This window comes from Triturus cristatus, chromosome 1_2 (genome assembly GCF_964204655.1).
Source record: "Triturus cristatus chromosome 1_2, aTriCri1.1, whole genome shotgun sequence".
NCBI classification, from domain to species: domain Eukaryota; kingdom Metazoa; phylum Chordata; class Amphibia; order Caudata; family Salamandridae; genus Triturus; species Triturus cristatus.
Window position 1 is genome coordinate 767,851,016 of NC_140580.1, and position 25,417 is coordinate 767,876,432.

General features: G+C 43.2%; 1 protein-coding gene across 2 annotated transcripts in view; it reads right to left on the bottom strand.

The window, feature by feature from the left end:
- Positions 1–885: 885 nt before the first annotated feature.
- C1_2H10orf71 (chromosome 1_2 C10orf71 homolog) overlaps positions 886–25,417 on the bottom strand; it is a 115,723-nt gene continuing 91,191 nt past the window's right edge. For both annotated transcript variants that reach the window (XM_085608762.1, XM_085608763.1), the window contains exon 2: positions 886–10,828. In XM_085608762.1, the coding sequence (XP_085464888.1) occupies positions 2,593–10,683 (8,091 nt within the window). In that variant the 5' untranslated portion in view covers positions 10,684–10,828 and the 3' untranslated portion in view covers positions 886–2,592. The remainder of the gene's footprint in view (positions 10,829–25,417) is intronic.

Here is a 25,417-nt window from a genome sequence, read left to right on the forward strand (position 1 = left end):
CATTCCGAGCAGTAGCGGCCGGCATGGCTCACGGATGGGGAGGCGGGAGCGGGGGTCCCACAGGGAGGGGGTAGCTGCAATGCAGAAAGAAATATAAAATGGTAATAACTAAAAGTTATAACCATTTTATGTTTTGGCTTTCTCGCACTGCGAGAAAGCAGTGGGGCGACGCTCCTCCGCCCGGGAGGAGGAGCCGCCCCTGATTCCGAGTCCTAAATAAAACATTAAAAATGCCTGATGAAGTGTTCACACACATTTTTAAAATGTGCTTTCTGTAGACAATGCATCTGTTCTATAAATATTTTAATATGTGACAAGTTAGAGTACTTTTGAGATGTAAAATAGTCCCTAGTTCATTGCTATACAAGAAATCCATATGAGGTGGAAGGATACACAAAACAGCCAAAGGCATGAGGAGAGAAAGCGATATTCCTCTAGGAGAACGCTAAAGCCCACGATATGTATATTTTAAGGATTGGTAACTATAAATCAACAGACAGCTGTGCTGATAAGTCAAACCTTAACTAGAGTCTTCAGGAAACGTGATAGCATAAGTATACAGTGGTACTCAGCTCTAGACTCATGAAAATGTTACTCAAGACTTACTGAGCAGAGATCAGGAATTATGTAACGAGCTGTGATCAACTGTGAAGAGGCAGCGCTTTTAGACTTAACAATAAAGTAATGTTACAGTCTTCCTCAGGAAATATCTGCTATAGGGAGAATCCACACATATTTGAAGGCTAGAGTGCAACATTATTTGTATATAGGAAAGGAATGCGAGCAGAAAGTTAAATAATGTAACACATCTCGTTTTAACGTGTCAGCCATTGTTGTTTCCGCTCGAAAGTAATGGACAAAAAACGGACAAAACATTTTGTATGAAACGTCATTTATTTTCTTCCAATCAAAAATACTTTTGCAACATTGTATTTGTTTTTCATAAATTCCTTTCATGAATTCTAAGTCAATTGCTTCATCTGTTTAGTAGCACCGTGACTCCATTTACAACTGGAACAAAGGTGTCCACCACTCTGTGTGGAACTTTGGGCAGGGGGTAGGGTCTGTGGGCCGGTGTTTTGTTTTAGGTTGGTACACAATAAACCAGGACCTGGCAAACATGAATACAAACAACATTGTATAAATCGTGTGGGGAAAGGTTTGTTTATCTCTATCAGCTTCGCCTCCACTGACTGGTAAGTGATCTCTTTCTCAGAGCACAAGTCCACTTCAGCAATGGGGCAGAGAACAGCACAAGCTGCAGAACCGGCTGGAGGGGGCAGGGTTACATATTCACTCACAGTGTGCTTTTTTCACCAGGGTAGTTCTCTCTTTAAATACTTAACCCCACTTTAGTTCCATGAACTGGTATCAGATTGGGCATCTTGTGTATAAGGGTCTCCCACTTGGTATCTACATAGATGCATTTACTCAGTGCCCCGCATCTATATTAAGTTAATGCTGTTTGCATGCGGAAAGCGCTAAAACCATCAACAAAGCTCCTTACTATGGGTTTGATTTTGAAATAAGTACTTTACTGCCTACTTTGAACTGTTGGCAATAAATACAGTCTAATTCTAAAACATTATTCATTATTACATGTATAGGTGGCTATGCAAGTAAATACAGGCATATCCTTTCCCTTAGAAGCAATGTCCAGTGCATGTAGCAGAGTACCCCATTATATCATTCTACTGTTGCTGTTACAGCAGCGCACCCCCTTGTTATGTGATGATGTGGTTGCTGTAATAGCAGAGCACTCCCTTGTTATATTAAGCTGTTGCTGCTGTAATAGCACACCACTCTCTTATTGTGTTATGATGTTGCTCCTTGTATTAGTAGAGTTTTTTGGTTTGTTTGGGGCACTGGCTTAACAAAACTTTAGGCCCCCCATGCAAAGCACATATAGGGGACCCGCCCACTCTCCGGACCCAATCAGGAGCGATCAGGCCAGGGGCCCGCCACCTGTGCACAGTGCCAGAGGAGGGCCCCAGGAGCTCACCCCCCACCTCCCCCGCACCGCAGGGGCTGCGGGGGCTAATGTAACATCATTGGTTTGGGGGTTCCCTAAACCTGACCTATGGAGTAAATCAAGTCTTCCTTAGTTGAACAGTGGCCTGGCCAATATGGTGAAAAAAGCAGATTTCAGGTTGCAGACATGGGAACCGCCTAAGCCAGAGTTAAATGTTACAGTTTTGAAAACATATGTTTTATCCAAGATAGACTTCATGATACTCAAGTTGATAATGTTTGCTCTACTTCCTCTAGGGTACCTGATAATAATCAGGGGTCTGTGCTCGGGAGGCCACCACCCTATCTGTTTTCCACAGTGATCGCTCGGAGACGACCCCTGCCGCAGTCCTCACACCTCATGTGTGATCCAAGGAGATCACTGATTTCTTCTTTCTTCCGCCGCCATTTGGAAAATATATCGTCCTGGGATAGGCCTGTAGTGCAAGAACCTGCTAGTCACACTTGTCCTTGTGCAAATATCAAACCTGAGTCTGAGAATATACATTTTCATATATTTTGTAGAGTTTAGATCCAATTTAAATCTTTTTAAAAATAGGGTTGTCTCTGTTATTCAAATGATCAGGAAATTCCTTCAACCGCAAAGTCATCTAGATCACTCATGGAAATAATGTCATGTCTCCGGGAATCATATGAATCTGTATCAATGCTGTAAGGGCTGGAACTGTAAGAGTTACAGACTGGTTCGATATAGGGATGCTTCTCTAGAAAGTCCCTTGTTTCAAGATCTTGACCCCAAGTGTCTCTCTTTTCTGTCTTTAACTGCTCCTGCATTAGTACAGCAGGTGCCGATAGCTGAGACGAGGACCTTGCAGGTGGCAGGGTGGTGACTGACATTGGAATGAAGCTGGGACACAGTACATAAGGGCTGTTCAGGACTTCCATGGACGAAGCTTGAGTGAAATTGCCATCAGACGTAGGAACAGACACTTGAATGTACTTGCCAGTTTCAGGGTCAAAAAATGTCTTTAGCTGGACCTGAACTGGTACATCCACTACAAAGTATTGACCCGAATCTGGATCTTGAAGAAGCTTCCGTTGAGTCAAAGGGAACTGAGATGCAGGAGTTAGTGAGTTTTCCCCCTCATCCCTCAGAATACTTGGGTCTTTGTCTAGGGACTCTGATTTGTAATTGGCCAGTGCTGGCACAGAACTTGTCAAACTTGAATGAGATGGAGCCATTGGCGAGGGCACTGTCAGGACTGGCTCAGTACCATCAATGTATGCCTTTTTCTGCTGTGCATCATTCTTTCGCCTCTTACTTGCAAGCCGCTTGGCACGTCTCAGTGCTTTCTCTGTTTTAGGTGGGACTGTTGGTGGCTTTGCTGTCATCTTTTCACTGCTTTGAAAAAGATGAAGTCGTTCCTTTCCCTCCATAGTGCCTTCATCATGGTTGAAGATTAAGGTTTTGCAATCTGCTTTGGCTATTTCTTCTAAAGGTTCTTTCACCAGGGCTGGTTCTGAATCACCTTTCAAGGGCTCTTCTTTACCAGCAGGGCACTCAGGAGCAGAATTTGCTTTAGTACACCCTAAGCTTGAAGTATTCTCTAATACACTGCTCGTTTCTAAAGAGTACATGAGTGTTTCAGACATTGGGGTTGTTACAGTAGAGTATGCAACATTTTCTGGATATTCAGTTGAATCAACAAAATGTGGTAAATCCTCTGAAGTTGCGCTTGCAGGAGAATGAAGGCAGTCCTCAAAATCTGGGCTGATTACAGGGGATGCCATGACTTCAGTGTTCATTGTAGTCTTCAAGTTGGACCCACGCCTGTTTGACGATGCATTCTCTGCTAAGGATTCTATCCTGTACTCTGACTCAGAACTTGGCGCAGAATAAAACAACCCATCTTCTAGGCTTGTTGAGGACTCCAAGGAAGTGCTCCTGGCATGTATGATTGCAGGGGCTTCCCTAATTATAGGCCTGCCTTCAGATTCCTTGTTTTTGCCAGTCCTGCTAAATAAATGGCCAATATCAAGATCATCATCGAGCAATCTGGGTAGTGAATAACATCGGCTGTCCTGTGTTAGAGGGCAGATGGTTTCTGATTCTGGCTGTGAAAGTTGCTTCATGATTCTTCTAAAGGCCGACCCCAGACCACAGCTGTTCATTTTATTAGGAGCTGATTTTTGTAACTTTTGTTTTGTGTTTAGATCTAGTGGTTTCTCTCTAACGTTCTTGGAGGCTTTGAGCTCTCTAAGTGCCAGCCTTTCCTTAGATGATTGCAATCCTCCCTCCCACTTGCAGCTGAGCAAGCACTCTTCAGAAAAACTTCTGGGTAGTGGAAGCTTCACTGCTTTTGTGACTGATGAGGACTTGCCCCGGTTATCTTTAATTTTGAAGAGATTTGGCTTAAACCATGTGGAAGGTGATCTCTGGCTCTCTCCTGAGTTTGCAGAGTTAGCCCTACACCTTTCAGGCAAATGCTCTCTGATCATATTGCTTTCTTCAAGTTGATTCAGAAGGCTGTCGTTTATTTCCATCTGGCTTTCTCTCCTTGGTCCTGTACTCCTTTCCTCTGATTTAGGATTACAAGTACTCAAAGCGTAGTACTGCAGTTCCTCTTTACCCACCTCTTTATTTGTTGCAGCACTTTCAAGTATATCCTTAGCATGCTTCTGACTAGTATCCACATTTTCCATGACTCTGGGGCTCTGTTCCTCTGGTGGGTGTTCTTCAAAGCATAAATAAGGTGATTTTGAAGCTATTGCCATTTTGCTGTCTTTCTCATCATTACTCTGCACTGAAAGTGTATTTTCTTCACTGTAAGATGACATTCCTTTGGGTGAAAGGGGATCAGATGCTACATATTGAGGGAGACAGATAATTTCCTTCTCAACACTTCTTTGAGGTTCATAATTCTGTACCTTGCACTGGGGTAACAGATGCTCATCTATGTTCTGGCTCTCCTTGTCTTTGTGTGTAAAAGCATTCTTTTCATGATAAAGATGAAGAGATTGACATCTTTCTTGTTGTTGGTGTTCGCTAACAGTGTTTTGTTTTTCATTTCTTGTTGTTTGCTTAGAGAGTCCTTCTTCAATTAGTGTAATGTTAGCCATTGACTGTTCAACAGTTTGAGACCTTTCACTCTCTTGAACAGTTTGTGGAGAGCTTAAAGTGAGGTAATTATCTGCTAAATGTCCACTGAATTCAACTTCATTGTCTTTTTCAATGTTTCTTGAATTTTGTTCAACGAATAGATAGGAGAGTTTTTTCTTCCTTATGGGTACCCTAAGACTCGATTCCTGGTAATCACACTTGAGGCTTATTAAACTATCAATTTCCATATTTTTGCCTTCTGATTTTCCATTATCCATTTCATTTTCTGATCGGCCTATCTCCAACTTTGTTTCCTTCTCTTCTGTTTCTTTTTCTAGATTCTCCCTCAGGATCATTTCTTCCTCTAAATTTGGAATCTTAATTCCTACCCATTCAGTGGTCTCTTCTCCCTCTTTTTCAGTGTTGTGTTTGTTTATTATAGTTTTATTCTTCGCAATCCTCTCAAGATTTTCCATTGTGATCTTCTTCTCAAATTTCTCTTCTTCAAACTTCTCAGTCTCAGCCTTCTTCCTCTCAGTCGACTTCTTTTCCAGCTTCTGCTTCTCCATTTTCACATTTTCAATATTATCCTTCTCAGGTTTTTGCAACTCTTTCTCCTGTATCCTCTCTCTCTTTGCCTTATCCCTCTCAAGTTTCTCCCTCATTTCTCTAACCTGCTTCTCCGTCTCTTGGTTCTGCTTCTCAATTTTCTCTAGCCTCTCCCTCTCCATTTTCTCCAGCTTTTCCCACTCTAGCTTCTCCCGTTCTAGCTTATCCGTCTCCAGCTTTTTCTTCAGAATCTTCTCCATCATCTCCCTCTCTTGCTTTTCCATATCCAGCGTTTCCCTCTCCAGCTTCTCCCTCTGTAGCTTCTCCTTCTCAACCATATCCTTCCTTTCCATCTCCATCTTCTTTTTCTCCAGCCTCTCCTCCTCCAGCTGGTCATTCTCTATCTCTTCCCTCACCAGCTTCTCATTCTTAATCTTTTCATTGTTCAGTTTATCCCTCTCAAGTCTATCCCATTCAAGATTTTCTTTCTCCAGATTTTTCTTCTCTTCACCTCTGTCCATCATTTCCCTCTTTAGATTCTCCTTCTCCAGTTTCTCCCCCTCTAGCTTCTGCGTCTCTGTAATCTTATCAATCATTTCCCTCTCCAGTTTTTCCATTTCTAGCTTCTTCAATTCCAGCTTTTCTTTCTCAATCCTCTTCATCTTCTCTTTCTCCACTTTCTCTCGCTCCACTTTTTCCATGTCTAGCCTCTCTCTCTGAAGTTTCTCCTTATTCAGCTCATGCGTCTGTCTATCAATCTTCTCCCTCTTCTGCCTCTCCCTCTCAAGTCTGTCCTTCTCCAGTGCCACTCTTTCTATCTTCTCTTTTTCAATGTTCTCTATCAGTTCCCTTTCCAGTTTATCCCTCTCAGCTTTCTGTTTCTCCAAATTCTCCCTTTCTAAATTGCCCTTCTCAATCTTTTCTATTTCCTTCTCTAGATCGTCCTTTTCTAATCTCTCCATTTCCAGCATCTTTCTTTCAAGTGTCTCCCTTTCCAGCTTCTCTTTCTCAAAGTTCACCATCTTCTGTTTCTCCTTCTCAAGCCTCTCCCTCTCCAGAGCTTCTTTCTCTAGCGAATCCTGCTCCATCTTTTTTATCTGTTCCATCTCCAGCTTCTCTTTCTGCAGTTTCTCCTTCTCCATATTTTCTCTTTCCAGATTCCTCATCTCTTGCTCTTCCTGCTTCCCTTTTTCAATCTTTTCAAGTTCCTCCTTCAGCTTCTCCCTTTCCAGCTTCTCCTTCTCCAGCCTATTCATCTCCAACATCTCCTGTTCATATTTTTCTCTCTCCAGGTTTTCTCTCTCTAGCTTCTGTAACTCAAGCTTTTCCCATTCCAGCTTCTCCTTTGCAAGTTTTTCCATCTTCTCCTTCTCTAAATACTCTCTCTGTAGCTTCTCCCACTCAGCCCTCTCCCTTTTTTCCCTCTCCAGTCTCTCTTTGTCCAGGTTCTCCTTCTCTTTTCTCCCCTCCTCAAGTTTTTGTTTTGCAATTTTCTCTATTTTCTCCCTCTCTAAGTTCATCCTCTGTTGTTTTTCCCTCTCCATCTTCTCCTTTGCAATCATCTCCATCCTTTCCCTTTCCAGTTTCTCCTTTTCATTCTTCTCCTTCTCAACTTTTTCCTTCTCAATCTTCTCCTTTCTAATTTTCTCCCTCAGAATTTTCTCCTTTTCCTGCTTTTCATTTTGCTCCCTTTCAATTTTTTCCCTTATAAGTTTTTCCCTATCCTGCCTCTCCAACTTCTTTTTCTCACTCTTCTCCCTCTCTATCTTTTCCCATTCCAACCTCCTCTTCTCTGTCTTCTCCCTTTCCAGTTTTTCGTTTTCCTGCTTCTCTTTCTGTTTCCTCTCCCTCTCCCGTTTTTCTTTCTCTAAGTTCTCCCTCTTTAGCCTTTCCCTCTCAAGTTTTTCTTTCTCCAGCTTTTCTTTCTCTAGTTTCTCCTTTTCTAGCTTCTCACTCTCTCGTTTCTCAGTCTCTACCTTCTCCATCTCCAATTTCCTTTGCTCTTGCTTCTCCCTTTTCTGTGCCTCCCTTTCCAGTTTGCCACTATCCAGCATCACTCTTTCCATTTTCTTGGGCACATTTTCGATACCCTTCTTTTTCTTGTCCACCTTTCTATTGTCTGTCTTTCCATTTTCTACCCTATCGTTTTCCAGCCTTCCATTTTCCCTATTGCTGCTTTGCTCATCTGGGATTTTTAAGAGAGGAGAGGTACTGTAAGTGGTTTTTACACGTTTTCGAACATCCTTAATATTAAACAGCAAACTTGAAGCCTTGGACCTATAATTCTCCCTTGATATATCAACAGAACTTCTCGTCTCATGATCTCTCATTGCAGGTATATCTCCAGGAGGGGGAGTTATAAGCTCTAGGTCATCTTCTAGCGCTTCAATGATATGTCTCCGTTGTATAATCGGTGTCAACAATTTTGTGATATTAAATGAGGGGCTAATCATTCGGGTTTGACATTCTTGCTTTGACACTTGTACGGTTTCTGCAAAAGGAGCGGTAGCGGTTGATGGTCTGCGAGACACCCACACATTCTCTTTGGCCTTAGCATTTTCATTTAAATTTTCTTGCTGTACTCTCTGTTTTACTTTTCCTTGCCTCCATGGTGGATTTTTGTTTCCATGTTCATATTTTTGTTCTGGCCTTAAAGAATTGCCCATAGATGGAACTTCGTGGGAAGTAGAGGTTGATGCACTTGAATCATTTGCAACAATATGGTCTTGTTTTTTTACCCTGGTCATATTTTTAAAAGAAGGTGATAACACATGTTCCATTGGGATTGTAGCGTCCCATGGAAAGTCTGTTTTGATTTTGCTTGAGGATGGTAACAAAGATGATGGTGATGCTACATTTCTGACAGCATCTTTTGCTTGGTGTGAATCCATGCTATTAATGGTGCATGACGTCGATAGTGGTGCCTTTGTCTCCATCAAGCAGTCCTCATTCTGATTGTCAAGCATTGTCCTTTTGAAATGTGTTGTTGACTTCAAACACTCATCGGTGGGAACCCCAACGTCTCTGTTTAGCATGTTGTTCTGGTTGTTTTTTGATGCAGATGACAAATTCCCCAGCCTTTCTGTGAGAGCCCTCTCCTGCATTGGGATAAACGCTCTTTTGTCCTTTAGCAACACTGAGAAAGGTGCCTCAGTTAAGACTTCCTCCTGACTTGCAGACAAAGCATGGCGTCTTACCGGGTCTAATAAAGAAGATGGTGATGCATATTCTCGCTCCCATTTCTTAGCTGTCTGTGCAAAAGTGGATGGGGACCTCCCACCTGATAATGAGGACTCATCCTTCATACAGACCCATTTTTCATTGTTATAAACAGCATCCATTTTACCTGCTGGATCTGAAACAGTTTCGACTGGTAACACTCCTTGTTGGGTTATTATACTGCTGGTTAAGAATGACTGTGAAGGTAAAGACGTCTCCAAGGGAAGTCCATTCTCCTGGTTCCTAGCTGTGTGTCTTTGACTTAGTGTGCACAGTACTGGTAATGATGGAATCTCTACAATGGCCTCTTGCTTCTGACCCCTAACGACCTCACTGTTACTTGATGATAAGGCTTGATGAGACTCCATCAAAATACCCTTTTCTGAGGTCTTGGCAACAGTCCGGTGACTTGATGTGGATGACACTATTACAGAAGTAGAAAAATCAGTGAGAAGGTCTTCCCCCTGGTTATCGGTTATGGGTCTGTTAGTTCCTGTGGATGCCTGTGTTAAGGTTGGAGGAGCTACCAATGGGACCTTTTTTCCTTTGGTTTTAGCCATGGTTTTCTGGCTTGACAAAGTTGATGCTGATAAGGATGGAAGTGCCTCTTCAAAGAGCTCCTTCTTTGGATTCTTGAACATGGCCTGATCATTTGATGTTGATTGCAATGATAAAGCGGGTGGGGTCTCTATAGGAAGCTTTCTTATCTGTTTTTTAACTAAGGTACCGTGACTTGATATTAATGATGAGGGTGAGGATGATGATGGTGATACTGCTTCCAAACACACCTCCTTATCTTGGAGCATGTCCAATGTCCTTGGCTGGTGGGCAGACGATGAAAAATGTGATATTGGATTAGCCTTTATTAGGTACTTACTCTGCTCTTGTATCCTTTTGCTGCATGATTCTTCATAAATGGATGTGTGGGTGCGTTCAAAGGGTTGCAAATTTTCGTAACCTTCGATGACAACTTGTTCAGTTATCCATTCTGCACAGCCCAGTTTCTCAACCCTTTCTTTGTGGTGATCAGTCCATGTCTTAAAAGCACTGTTCTCACTATGCAAAAATGTGATTTTATTTGTTGATTCCATCCCTTCCTCAGTCTGATGTTTCAATGGCTTTCTATGGGTGCTCTCTTGGAGTGACCCTTTAGCCTGTGAAGTTGATAGCTCGGTAGGGCTGAAGCTATCATGGGCCGAGTGAATCCAGTTCTTGGTAATTCTCCTTTTTTGAGCATTGTATTTTTCATTGAGCCAATAATTTTCTTGACATGTATTAGAGAACTCAGGCAGGTCCTTCTGGGTATTCAAAACTGCAGAGTGCCCTGTGTCATCCATAGAAGGCCCTTTACTTTTTTGGGAACTTTTTCTATGGGACAGTTGAGTTTCAGGTGCTGGACACTCATTTTCAATGTTGTCAAATGTCCTAATTAAGGAGGATACTTTAGACTTCTGGTTGTGTTTCCTCAAGTCAGGCACAGAGAATTCTATGATGCTTGGTTTATTCAATGTATTTTTCAGGCCCTTTGGTTCATCCTTAAGACATTTTGGCGTCTGCTGGAATGTGGAAGCCCATTTGCTATGCTCATTGGCCCTCATGGACAATCTGTTAAGGAAGTTGCTTCTATTGGTGGCATGGTTCAGCTGGTTGAGCTTTGTCAACTGCTGGGCCTTGTCTGGTGACCCTATAGGATGCAATCCATTCAGGGATTCCTCTTCAGCCACACATAGGCTCCTGAAGGCTCGGTCTGTCAGGCAGCTGACCTCACGGTCTGTATCATCCATGATTGAACCACTGCTCGAAGAGTCACCCAAGTTATTACTGTGCTTCTTGCGTCTTGGCATACTGAGCCTGGAAGGTGGTTAGGAGATTCTGTGAAAGTCTAATGTGTAAGCAGATCAAGTTGTATGTGTCCTCCCACTAAAGTTTTCACTCTCACTGTGACTTCTTCATGCTTGCTTTCTCCGGTTACAGTTTGGCCTTCAGTTTCTAGGAGAAAACAAGAGTACAGTTAGTTATCATATCCGCTTATACTTCTCTAAAACATTTTATGAAATTTTAAATCAGAAGCTTTCATACTAAATGTAAAGGCTATGGTATATGCTCATGTGGCATCACTGTAATAGCTACTGACTAAACCCCACCATCTCCACAGAAGTACTAGATAATGAGGCCCTTACTAATTACAATGCAGCATGATTGCCTCAAAATAACTTTTTTATTTTATTATTTCATAGATCGCCTTATAGTTACTCTATCCAAATATTTAGATTGCCAACATTTCTTTTGCAAGCAGATATATTATATGAGAACAGTAAAACTGCCCAAAATATGGATTCATACAGACCTGGAAACAAATGAAAACTATGACTGCAAATCTGATTATTGCACATTTTACTGTTCGTGGCTCCTTTTGGGGAGTTGAGGTAAAGTCAATTATGTGTGGATGATTTTTTTTGCATCCATAGTGCTGGAATATTGCAATACAATTCACAGAATGTTTGGCATTATCACCAGGAAAAGGATGGTGGTAATTGAATTGGAAAAGTGAAAAAGGTGTGTGGTAATGTGGCCCATAATGCATCATTTCCCAGTGATGAATGCAAAGGGCCAGATAATAAACTCACTGGTTTAACGAATATCAGGCTACAGCGGTAACTGCATAACCAGCAGCCAATACCATCATATGTAGAATTTTTCTTTTAATGCTGGCATATAACTGGAGTTGTTTTCATGACTACCTAGTATTTCCGCATGCTCACTCGGTCAGCCTTTAGCTTTATAGCACTTTTGAAAGTTTTATGGTATTACTGTCACAACTCCTGGTAATTTCAGCAGAATATAAATGACTGCCAAAACTGTGAGGTAAAGCCCAGTAGAAAGGGCATGTGAACTGTGTTTTTAAACTCTAGATTTACCATCATTCACTTAATATGTGCCATTGTGTCAAATTTACTTTAATTATGAAAAGGAGGATCACAAAAACTCAGAAATTGTGTAGGGAAGTTCCACAACCCGAGAAATTGCGTACATTGCTCTCAGAAAGTACCACACACATAGTACCGCAACATTTGACTTGGGGCAGGGATTGACCTCAGACTGTACTTAGGCTTCGAGAGCTAACCTGGGGGTCTTCAGCTGCTGGTCTTTCCTCTGCTTGGGGTTTTCGATATTCTCTGTACCTTCTGTTCTCCTGGGCAGCCTGATTCACCTCTGAATGTCCCTTATTGGCAGGTGGTTTTGCAGCGGATGCCTCAGTAGTAGGAGGAGTTGTCCACATCGTCCATTGCCTCTTCCCGGGGATCCTCTGTACTCTCATCTAGGGATATTAAACCGTGGTAGATTGTGGCTCACTTACTTTTTAAAGGTGCAGGAACTTCCACCCCGTGGTGCTGGTGTCGGATGAGCACTTGGTCTCTCGATCTTATCGGGGTTCCCTGCCATTTCAGTTGCGACTCACCTGTTCATTTGTTTGTCAACACCATTGGTTGGGTTACGATTAAATCTAGAATCGTCCGGCAACATTCAGGCCCCAGCAGGATGCTATCTCAAGATGGCCTCCGAAACATCATAGCCATTTTAGATCAACTGGTGGCACTATATGGTGTTTTGCAATACATAAGTAGAAAGTGATGGTGACTCCGCTTTTAATTCTTCTATTGGTCCACTGCGATTCGTATTTCCTTGTTAAGAGTAGCATAAAGAGCTCCATATTCCAGTTAGCTTGGGGCCATTGGGGCGTGACATCTGGTGCTTGATTCCTAAGTGGTGTAAGAAGTCACTAAGCTCAGCCATTTGAAATAAGGACCCATTGTCCATCCTAACCTCCGTATTAAATTCAAAGATAGCAAAGGCTTTCTCCAGAGGTGGATGTATTTTGCCCATAAAGGTTGATTTGGGTTTCTCAAGGGTGTACCTTGCAGAAACTTCTGCCCCCTTCTGGCCTATAGTAGTCTAGTGCTCCATATTACCTCGGGGTACGTCCAGGGTGTTCCTTGCATACTCTTCTACCCCCTCTGATGTGTAGTTCTAACGCCTCTATTGGCCCCCGGGGTGACACAAGGGTCCATAGCTTTTTGCAAAGATCTTGGTCTTAAAATAAATCTCAAATAAAGCTTATTTTTATAAAATTGTTTTGGATCTCCTTTTTGAGTCATGTGTCAGTTATTGGTCAATGTGTGTGCAATAAATGACTCTGTGTTAGGCCTAAGACTGCTCGCTCACATTACCACTAATAGAGCACTTTGGGTTTTACATTGAGCCCTGTACACTTTTGGGTGAATCTCTTGACTCTGTGCATGGTATACTCACCTAGTGGTATACCATATACAGAGTCAGTTTCCTACATAAGCCTTAACTGCTTTACCACACTACTACAAAAGAGAGCATTTAGTGTTCTAATTTTTGTCTCTGTAAAACAATAAGGGTTGCCTGGACTCTTTACACAATGTACCTTGTTTTGGTCCACTAGATGAAGAGCCAGCTTCTTACAATCCCCACTCCCTTTGCCTCTCTCTCTCTAAATGTCCTCTCAGATCTCTGCAAAACAAGCTTTCGTCGTATATGAGAAGATCAGGCGCTATACATAACAAAAGTCAATAATCACAATACTCCGTGGTGTGGGCTGGGTGGAATGACTACAGGGGAGGAACCTGTGTAGCGCCTGTGCATTCCTCGGACGCAACTCAAAAGATAATTTGTCATCATTTGAACCATGTAGTTTTCTTTGCTGCTGTCAGCATTATGTTGTCTCAATATGACTGTGCCATTGCCATTTGTTTTTGTTTGCTTTTGTATAAAACAATAAAAAGATGTTTTTTAAAAAAAATCACCATACTATCTCTGTGCTCAGTCAATACTGAGAGTTTTGATTAGTTTTAAGTTCATTAAGAGGTTTATTTAATTTTCTTTATCTTTTCTTTATTCTTATAGTCGAAAAGGTATAAACCAAATTACAGAACTGATAGTGAAATATTGGTTAGAACAAGTCATCAAAAAATAAATACAGCATGATCCATAAAGGAATTAACCCCCCTATTCTAAAGAATGGGGTGAAATGGGTGTTAGCACGAACCCATTAAGAGTTCAAGTTTAAAAGTCAAGAGTGAGAGTGAGCATGAAGCTCATTTTAGATCAATAATATCAGCTAAAACTTCCCATAAAGAGAAGTTTACATAAGCAAAATAATCATGCAGCAGAGGTAGTGACTGCAATAAGCAAAACAGGTCTGGTAGGATTGCGAATCAGCAATCACATTTGGCATAAAACTGTTAACTTCAGTGCGGACAAGAGTGTGGAAAGTATTAGGAAAAGCAATGGCAAAGAGTGTGGGATAACCTACTCTAGGAACATGGATTAATAGGAACAGCTTTGAAAGAAATGTTTTAGTTCATTCTGTATCTTCTCCTCCCATTCGAACAATGGGCTTTAGAGTCATTTTGATAACAGTCTCATCTCGTACTTTCCCATGTTCCTTCACACTAAGCTTGCAAAGAATTACCTTGAAATATAGAAACAATATCTTTAAACTGAAATTACGTATAAGGCCTTTTGATTTTTAGACCTATGTACCTACATATGTGTATTGCTTTATGTGTATTGCTTTGTATAAACGTGTATAATAATTATGTTTATAAATATAAAGCTATTCGTTAGTTCTGCTTACCAAATCAACATATTACTTTTGGTTATATTATTCCATGTTTAACATGTATATAGGTGACTATTAGATAAGTAAAAGTTTTATCAAGACTATTTATCGAGAGTTGCTTCACTATTGGATTACAAAAAACAAAAACAAAACAATTAGTTTAAAGTACAGCAACACTGGAAACCCTGAGTTTATTAAATAAAACTTAAATCTATATATGTTACCTTAATTTTAAATAACTACCTTCCATGTACCTATGTAACTTCATATTTATTACTTTACTTCTAATTCAGCATCTCCAATACACTACCTTATATCTCACTCTATACTTCTCTGAATATATCCTTTACCTCCACTCTTTAGTTCATCTCAAACCTCATTCCGCTACACTCTCCAATGCACTAACCTATTTCTCACCCTATACCTCTCTCAATATATCCTCTACCTCCACTCTCTGACTCACCCCAAACCCCATGCTACTACTATGATACCCAAAATAACTCTTTCTAGACTCTTCCCTCCTTGCATCATCTCAAACCTCCTTTACTATTCAGATCTTCCAAACAAGTCTTTCTAAACCCTTCCCTCTGACTCTTCGCCCCTCCCCTTTACTCGTCCCAAACCTCCCTCTACTGCTATGAGCTCCAAAAAAAATACACTTTCTAGACCCTTCCCTCTTCTATCCCTCCACTATTTTTTTTCAATCCAACTAACAAACTAACATGTCCACCGCTCAAATTAATTTCATATTTCACTATACTAATTCCCCACTAATCCTGTTTGAGTTACGGAGTAGCGTGCTACCCGCTAAAAAACGCTTCAACACCTCATCAAGCGCTATATAAATGCAAACCCTTCCCTCTCCTATCACTCCACTATCTGCAGGGTTACTAACTTCTTGTCTACACATCATTGTGAAAGCATATTGATTTAGCTGGATAACCCAATTCGCAATTATTGGCAGAGGATGCTGGGACATGGCCGTAAACAGATTGTCAAGTGGTTTATGGTCAGTCATGACCATTAATTCCCTACCATAAATGACAGGTGGAAGCGGTGGCATGCCCATTTGATGGCAGATACCTATTGCTTGATTTGAGCATATTTTGTTTCCATTTCCATCAGTGCCCTACATGCGAATATAATTGGTACCCACTCCTCTCAGCCTTATTCTTGTACTAGGACATCACCCTAGGCTATCAAGCTTGTGTCCACAATTCTATATTTTTCACGGGATGAAAGTAGGCTATTGTTTTGCCATGGAGCAGTGTCCGTTTGATGTTGATAAATACTTCTGCACGACTTCCCCATGCCCAGCGGGTATTGGCATTTTGTTAGAGCCCTCAGTGTTTCTGACAGCATGGCTAAGTTAGGTACGAATCTCACAGAATAATTAGCCAAACCAAGTAATATTTTTTATTCTGTCACATTCAGCACGGTGTTTGCATTCTGGATTGCTTCCGACTTGTGTGGGTCCATCTTCAGGCCTCCTCTAGAAAACACATAGCCAAAGTATTTGATCTGGTTCACGAAAAAGAAACATTTTCCTTTATGAGGAGTTAGGCCCTGATCTTTCAGTCACTGCAGCATCTCTCACAGGTAGTGATAAAGTCCGTTTAGAGTTGTCGAATATATGAGAATTCACACCACAAATTAGTGTGCTGTACTTCTGTACGACCAAAAGATCACCTTAAACTTAGGTCCACTAGTATCCAAAACTCTTGGGAATGCTTATTTCAAAGATGCGACAGCCTCCACCCACCTAGGTGGCATGCTTCATCTTCCAGCTTGCTCCTCGCTGGGTGGTTGATGCAATACCTAACTGGCTCCCAGAAACTAGGACTCTTTGTTGGCGACCTTTTTCTTTCCCCCTGGCCCGGTGTTTGCCAGCGCTCAGGTTGCAGCCCTGATTTTGGGTGTTTGTAGGAATAGGTGGGAGACTGGGTAAATGAGTGGATTAAAACTGACTATGGGCACTCCCTTAGCAAAAAGTATCCCTGGCGAGTGACCATGTCAAGATTGAAAACATGGTTGAACCAAAACAGACTTAGTAATGAGCCCTTGGTTTTGCTCAAAAAGTTTGAATATAGGAGAATGTCATCAATGAAATTAACAGCATCCTCCAAGCTTGACAGCATCTACCTGATAGCATTCTGGAATACCTCCACTGACACCAAATAAAGTTGAGGCGCTTATGACCATGAGGGATACCCTTGGCGTGGGCCCATCAACTTTCTTCAAGAAATCCAATGGATCCAGTCTTTCCAATTCTTTTCCACTACTAGCCTCAGGTGGGTGTTATCCAGCTGTGCCTGAGGGCTGTGGGTTTTACTGTTTTATATATATGGAGCTTGATGTGTGTTTTTCTGGCACCTCAGCCCATGGAGAGGCCTTGTAAGTGCTGAATGATGCCTTGAAGTTGCACTTCGTGTACTCATCAACTAAAGAGGATGAGACTAAAGTGTTCTGGAGTATGGCAGCTTAGGAGCATTCCTTCCCCCTCGAAGGTGTTGTGGACTCAAAATTGGGTCTTTGTGTGTCCATTCTGGATTGTCGCTTCCATGATGGCAGCTAGCACTAGGGGTTGTTGCCCCCATAGGCGTGGAATGTAGTATTAGTAAAGGCTATCAGTGGTCAAGGTGTGAACATTTCTTATTGTTTGATGATCATCACAATGACTGGTGTACCTGTGTTATCAGCGCCTTCACTCACAGATCAGTTGAGGTCTTTGTTTGTTGTTATTGTTTTGCCTTGTGAAAGACATCAAGAAGATGTTTTCGTTTTTATACAGAGTCTACCTGTTGGGAGTCACGGTTTGAGTCAGTGACTGTTGAATATCCTCCTCTACTGAGAGATCATGCAGTGTCTGATTGGGGCGGGGTCTCCCTGGTGTTTTGGTAGTCCCTCCCCCGCTGCTCCATACACAAGCAAAGTGGTTTAGCTTGCTGTACTTCGAGCACATCTTTCTCTGGGCGGGACATTTGGTAGTTGAATGTATACAAGCCGCAGTTGTCGTAGGCTGATGTTATGTCCCTTTGCAACCCTGCTGGCTGTCGTAGTGGGGGTCTGCGTTTTATTCCATCTACCACCTCTTCTTTTACACTCACTGCCCCGGCGTGGTACAGTTGTTCTGGTGCTCTGGCGAGGGCCACTTCTAATTTCTTCTGTCCTACTAGTGGAAAGTCAGTCGGATCTGGCAGGTATTAGAATGTTCTCCAGCCGTATTCCTGTCTGGCGCAGGATCAACCACCTCAACACTGATGATTTGCAACTTGAATGATTTAGGCTTTAGGATCCTTGGCTTGATCGTCATCGGTACAGGTGCCGGACATTTCTTGTAAGTGGGCATAGAACTAATTGATTGTATCTCTTTCCTTTTTTCGGGCCTGCCGTAATTTGAATCTCTCATAGCCTTAATTCAGCTTTGGGTCAAAGTGTACATAAAGGGTGGCAATTGCAGCTTCATAGTTGTGGTTTCCTCTACCTGGGACATTTTCAAATATACGCTTCTTCACCTGCAAAGTGCAACACAAGAGACCTCTTTACTGTTCCATCCACCTCCCTCGTGCTGTGGAAGTAGTTGTTAAGAGGGCTCACACAGGTTTTCCAGCGAGGAGCTGCCTTCGCTGGATCCACCAGCTCACACGGAGTTAGTGCCATCATTGAGGCACGTACTAAAGTTCCACCAGCCATGAGGGGGGGGGGGGCTGGTGGTGGCATTGGTGGAGTTGGCAGAGCTTGCTGATCTTTTAGCCACATTAGTGTCCTAGTGTATTTTGTATCTTGGTTCCTCAGTGTCTTGGCAGAGTTCTCAGCGGCGCTCTGTCTGTTTTCTTGGCCTCAATACTAGAAATGGTCACAAAAGTCTCTTGATTCCTTGTGTGGCTCTACGATAGGGCAACCTAGCCCTCCTCCGCTAGCACACACAGTTCCCTGTGATGCAAGCATTATGCGATTAAGGGCTAGTGTGGTGCCAGAAAGCGGCCAGGAGGCGGTGCACGTCCCACTTTCCAGGACGTATTGTGCTGCCCCAGGATTGGTGTAGGCTTGCAGGCAGTTTTGCGCTGCAAGTCCAGAGTGCTGACAGATAAGGAGGGGCTCTGCTGCGGGACTGGATTCCCTGTGACTCTTCCAGGCAGTGCGGTGGGCTCCAATACCGCTTGGGCTGAAGGCTGATTTCACAGCCAGGTATAACTTGAGGAAGGCAGGTAGGTGTTGTTTGGTGGTGTTGTGGGTGGGTAGCAGGGTCGCCCGGATGGCAGCTATCTCTGGACCTAAACCACACCTGTCTACATTGCCACTGTAATGGTGCTGGTTAGCACCAGATGAGAACAGCGCCAAACAGGCACATTTCTCCCTCTCTAGAAGTGGACCCTGAGTGGTCCTGCTTCAGTTTATTTATCTCCTCGGTTGCACATAGCATGCAATGCGTAGGCTTCCTAACATAGGTGCCAGATGGCTCGCTATACTCTCCTCTGAGCCCCGAGTCTTCCCCACCCACCGCTGATGTTTTTTTGTGCCCCTAGTCACTTATTCCAGGATGGGACACTGGGCTGAAAAAATGGCTCACTTGTAATTGGCCCCATAATCCTATGGTGCCAAGCACCAACCATCACAGTCCCTGTAAAAACAACACCAATTCAACTCACCTCAACTGCTTAACATCAGGATATGGTATGGGCCAGTGAAAAACGGGGGAGCACAGTATCACGGATGGATCAGTGAAAAACTGGACATGACAATGGTGATGTGGCCTACCTCAGCACACACTTCCTATTCTCCCAAGGGCTGGAAGGAGTGGCAAAGCGAGATGGGCCGACTGGCGATGAATCAGGCCCACAAGGCTGTGGTGCAGTGACTTACCAGGGCTATTTGGTGAGGCACGAGCAGACAGGAAAGAAAGTGCTTGTGTGCATCATGGGCTATCCAACTAAAAGCATCAACCAATGACAGACTACTTAGGGGGCGATTCCGATCCGGGTCGGAAAGCACTCTGACCGAGTCGGATCCGGAGTGTTTTCCGACCGAGCCGGACCCCTACAGTCCGACCGAGCGAGTACGATGCGCACGTATGCTGGTGGACTCGGTTCGGTCGGACTCCCATAGAAGTCAATGGGAGCCGGTCGTACGACGCATACATGGGCTCCCATTGACTGAATGGGTACATCTCGAACAAGTCCGCCCCCTACAGTGGGTACGCATCGGTGCCATCCGCACCGAACATGCCTGTGTTAGGGAGACCCATAGGTCTCCCCCTGTATGCGAGTCGTAGGGCTGCGGGTGTTAGGGGGTCCGACGCGGACCCCTGAAGTCTGACACCGGGAGCTTTTGCGAGCCGGACACTCCGGCTCGCACAGGCTGTCCGACGCGTGCATCGTACTGGCTCGGTTGTAAATCGCATCCATTGTACGCCTCGGTTAGCTTCCGACCGACACGTACGGAGCGATTCGGACCCGGAAACAAATCGGTCGGTGAATTTCATGTAGCTCGCATCGTACTTGCTCGCTCGTACAGCTGTACGAGTCGGCCGGAAAACACGCGTACGGCTTGTAGTTTTTCCGGCCGGATCGCGTTCGGTGCCCTTCCGACCCGGATCGGAATCGGCCCCTTAATAGCACTACTTGAGGCTATGCAGCCTTCCTTGCATCTATAACATCCCACACCATGTGAGTCAACACAAGTGACTTCCTTTTGCCATGACCCTATGCCACTGCTGCAACCAACAAAAGGAATTATTCATCAAGTACTTGCTTTTGGAACCTGAAAGTTATAAACTACTGCAAACTGCAATTATATCCACTGGCAAATTAAACACTGAGCCTGTATAAGCCCTGGCTAGCAAATATCCCAGTAAGTAAACGCACATATTGTATTACAACTAAAATGTGAAAAAAGAAAAGTAGAAAAATCTCATGGGTAAAATAATCTTCGTCACCAAAGGGACATTCAAGAGCAAAGAAAAAATCCAAAGCTGTTTTACAATACAAAGTTGAGAAAACCATTGGCACACCCAATTTGGGAGGTGGTTGGGGCAGAGATTTGACAGAGGCTACTGTGCCACAATCATGGTGATGAGGTTGTTTTCCACTTTTGTTCTGGGGGCGGTCCTACTATCGCTCTGCAAACTAGACCAGCTGCATCCTTTCCACACATCCTTACATGACTCTTAGGATAGCCAGGCTCAAAGGCTTCTCAGAGAAGTAGCTTAGGGGTCAAAACCTTAGGATGGAAAAGTCAACCAATAGACTCAAAAACATATTTTCCTTTTAGTTAAAAGAAAGCTCCTCAATCTCACAGCAAAATAAAATATTGCACAATTCAATAAGGTTCTCAGTTACCCCGTTGTAATCCTTTTCGCTATCTTCACTGCGGCACAACACCCTTCAGTATCCCCCACCACTCGTTGTGAGATATCCAATGTCTACAGCCCTCAGTGTTTAGCATGAGTATAGGCATTGATTAGGCACAGGTGCAGTTCACTCAAACACACCCCACTGACTAGATGGAAAATCAGTTAAAACATCTTTCAACAATTCGAGTTCACCCGGGCAGCATTCGCCTGGTGTTTAATCTCTCATTACATTCATAGGCCTTATTTCTACCTGCCCACTGGCGATGCAGCTCTGGTGATGCGGGCAGATGCGTTCAGGATTCTTGTTCCTGTGGCAGTGGCTCTATTACTGCAGAGGATGCAGCAGCGTAATCACTTGGAACACAAAATACTTGATGGAAACAGCATGGCAGGCTCAGACAGCAGCACTCATCTTTGGTAGTAGCAGCCTCACAGGCTGACAGATACTTGCACATGGCACACAGCAGGTACAGCTTCCATGCCAAGTAGTGAGTGGGTGTGAGCCTCAGCAGGTCGGGGCGTCTGCCTCGGTGATGATGTGGGATCTTCGGTTCTGATAACAGTAGTGGCAGCGCCAGTCTGTAAGGCACACAGCAAGATGTGGGATGCTAGGTGACACATTGATGCTTGAAACATCAAAGCGGCAGAAATGGTCAAGGACTCATTCACAACACAGGTCACACCGGGCTGTGCTCCAATTTGGCCGTGAGCTTCTTCTGGGTGTTCCTCACACCAGGAACATGCTGGGGGGGAACAACCTTTACAATGCAACTTTTACAACGCACTACCATTACAATGAAACTGTTACAACGCGAGTGCATTGACAACGCAGGACATTACAACGCAAGTCTTTACATCAACTTGCACTAGATGGCGTGCTAACATTAAAAATAGTGTAGTTTACTATCCCAACACCTTCCCTACTGTTACGTGGACTGGAGTTGGAATAACTTGTGTTGTAAAACTTTCGTTGTAACAGCATGCGTTGTAACAGCATGCGTTGTAACGTCATACATCCCATGCTGGGATTCTCCTCCTGCCTGGGCAGTCTCTCCTTTGGCACGACCAGGCACTCTCCTTCTCTCTACAGGCCGGTAGGCATCTAGGCTCTAGACAGACTCTCAGTTCCTCCAGTATAAAGTGCAGGCTTCAGCTGATGTCCCTTTACCTCTGGGAGGCTGGAAAACATGCAAACACCAGCTGTGGTCACACATCCATACTTCAAGTACTCACCAGAGACCTCCCTCCTTTGTTGAAGAACTTGGAACTGTTACAAAGTGAGGTGGAGTTCCACTACTATACTCATTTTCCAGAAGGGGATGTGGATCCACTGTTTCAGAATCGGTTTGGGCTGCTTCACTTTCAAATGTCTCTGAAAAACAGCCTGTGTGCAAGTTGAAGTCTCTCACAGAAGGTTGCAGTGATGCTGTCCTGCTTAGAAACTTTTTCATCTTGAACAACAGAAACTTCAGTCTCACCCCTCCCATCAACCAAATGACACTGCTCAGGAAGAACTAATCAGCAGCCATCTGATAATTAGGGTCTCATTGAATTTCTAATCATAACCTTGCCTACATAGTCTCTCACTCCAGTTTCTGGGTCTCCCCACTTCAGTCACAAGAATGTGGTCAATACATTTTTACTGCCTGGGCAAGCTGTCTCCATCCTCATTCTTGTACCATTCTAAACCAGAGACCATCAAAAATGGAATGTCAGCACAAGTTCTGGGGTTCACCTTAAAGCGTAACTGTACCCCAGATGGATCAGAAAACCCTGCTCCCTCCTACCACAGAGAAAATGGTCTGGAAATATTAAAGATTCACTAAAATTCAGTACACTGACACCACTGATTTGAAATGTAATGTGTAATGTAATGTAATATAAGATGGATTTGTAGAGCGTTGCTTGTCACCCGTACGGGTATCCAGGCGCTAACGTACCCAGTGCACAGACTGTAATTAAATGCCTGCTACAAGAGCATGCTTGGTGCACTCCTCCAGGACACAGAAAAGTTTCTGGACCTAGTGTTATGACACACTTAGGACTCTACACACATGCTAAATTAGCATGATTGCAGGGACAAACAAAAAGTCAAGATTAAAGTTTCACATGCAGTCAGGCACTCAATGTAGTGGTACATGCCTGATTAATATGCAGGGAAAATTGCTAATGAATAATAAAAAGGAGAATAAAAAATTTGCCACACACTCAGATAGCCCATATCCAAATAAAGATGCAAGACAGTATCAATGCTAAAACCAATCCATTCCATCTTATATGGTGCCTACTATCAAGATATCTGTACGGAAATAGTGGTTTCTGGCAACTGCTCAGGCATAGTCTCGGTCCCTAGTGCTGAATTCAACTTAAGCAACTTTCCATCTGGGACACAGAATGCCAATAAAAAACCATAAACCATGGGAACACTATGACGAATGTCTGTTTCCATTTTCATAGACAGACTTCAATTCCTAAGATCAAGGATGCCTTGCAGATACCATGATGAAGAACACAGAATAAACGCAGTGGAGGTGATGGCTGACCCTTGAAACATATGGCATCAACATTTCGGTAATTAATGTCTAACACTATTAATTCCCTCCTCATAGAAACGTGCTGCACTAATTCAATTGGAACCATTATGCATGATAGTGACACTTGTATCAAGGCAAAATGTGCCCCGTGCTCTGGGCTGAAAAAACACATACCATCTGCCAGCTTGAGCTGAAGAGCACACAACTACAGAAATTCAAAATCAGATGGACACTGCACATAAAAAATATCACATGAAAGAAGATGATGATACATGCATAGTGTGCAGGCTTTGGTATTTTAACATGAGCACCATAAAAACATGGATGATGAGCAACCACCTAAAGCTCAAAATTGCAAATACAGAGATCATGGGCTGTGGACAACAGCAACAATACCCGTCTAAAGGAACTCGAGTCCACTCCAACAACTTCAAGAGAAGTCACAAACATCAGTGTAACCATACATTCAGACCTATCCTTGATACCACATGTCAACAATGACAAAAACAGCGCCTTCCACCCAATGAAAACACTGTGTCCCATCTCCTATATCTTGGATACCAACAAAAACTACAAAATATCCTCACACTCTTTAATCTTCAAGCTTCACTATTCCAACAGCCTATACCTTGGTGCACCCAGATTCATCATGCACAAAATACAACTAATCTAAAATGCTGCTGCAAGATTCCTTCTCCACCTTCACCCGAGAGAACGTATGACTCCAGTCCTACAATCACTGCACTGGCTACCTATAGCTAAAAGGGAAATATTCCAGGCACTCTGCATTGTCCACAGACCCTCTCAAGGAAAAGAACAACGATACCTACAAATTAAATTCAACAAACAGAAACAAAACAGGACACCGCGCTCCAGGCTTGTACCATGGATCATTACACCTTCTTACCATCGGAAGCACTGCTTTCTCAATACAAGCCGCCAAACTCTGGAACTCGCTACCAGCCAAGGTTTGAAGAATTCAGAAGCATACACACTTCAGAAGACAGTTGAAATATGACGATTTCGATGATAACTACATAATTCCATAACCCAGAACTCAGAAAGATAATTCTACCTTCGAGAACAATCTACAATTTACAGCCCATGGATATGTAACAACTCAACCAGCACACTGCTTCCTATATCCAGGTAAGCAAAGAATAGCTGGCAATGGCCAGTCTGAGTATTATACATGAATGTCAATTCGTATATAACCCTTCTGGCCCACACTAATAGTAATATCATAATACTCTGCAATTGGAAGTTAACTGTATCTTAATCCTATGACACTCACATAAGACATATTTGCTATAGGTCTTGTTCATCACCCAGTACTGTATCGGCCAATAAACCAGACATCCCCAACTGATAAGGCATTAAAAAACTGAAGAGATCTGTCACATTCTGCTGGCCAATGGGAGGACTCTGATGTTGTCTACCACTGCAGTTCCCATCAAGCTACACACTATGACTGCTTATTGGCATCTCATAATGACTTTCAGATATGGGGTGATAGTAACAAAGTCCATCCCAGCAGATGCCCCACCATTTCTCTTCCCAACCATGCCTGCTCAGGACCAAAAGCACTTTGAATAAAATATCAGATTGGCCAACCCAGGGCAGTAACCAGCATAGTAGACTATGATCATAAGAAATGCCATAAAGGGTCCTGAAGAGCAGCTCAAAGCTGCCAGCTTACTGAAAACCATAACTACATGTCTGCCTCTTACACTTCTTCATCCACCACACTGCTAAGGGCTACGCCCCAGAGCACGATAACTGCACCTCAGTGGTCATCACACACGACATGGAAACACTTAATATAGGATCAAACGCAAAGACAACACCCTCCCAACAACATACCCTTCATGGTGAAGCTTGATACCCACGTAGGCAAGTCCTTCAGAGAACCACATAGGGGTAGTAATTGCTATACAAATGCTGCAATACAATTCAATGACTTAACATGGGGTAACAGTTGTGTCCTGCAAAATTGTCAGGAATAGCCATCAGTTATTTCACAGGTGAAGTCTGAGCAGGGA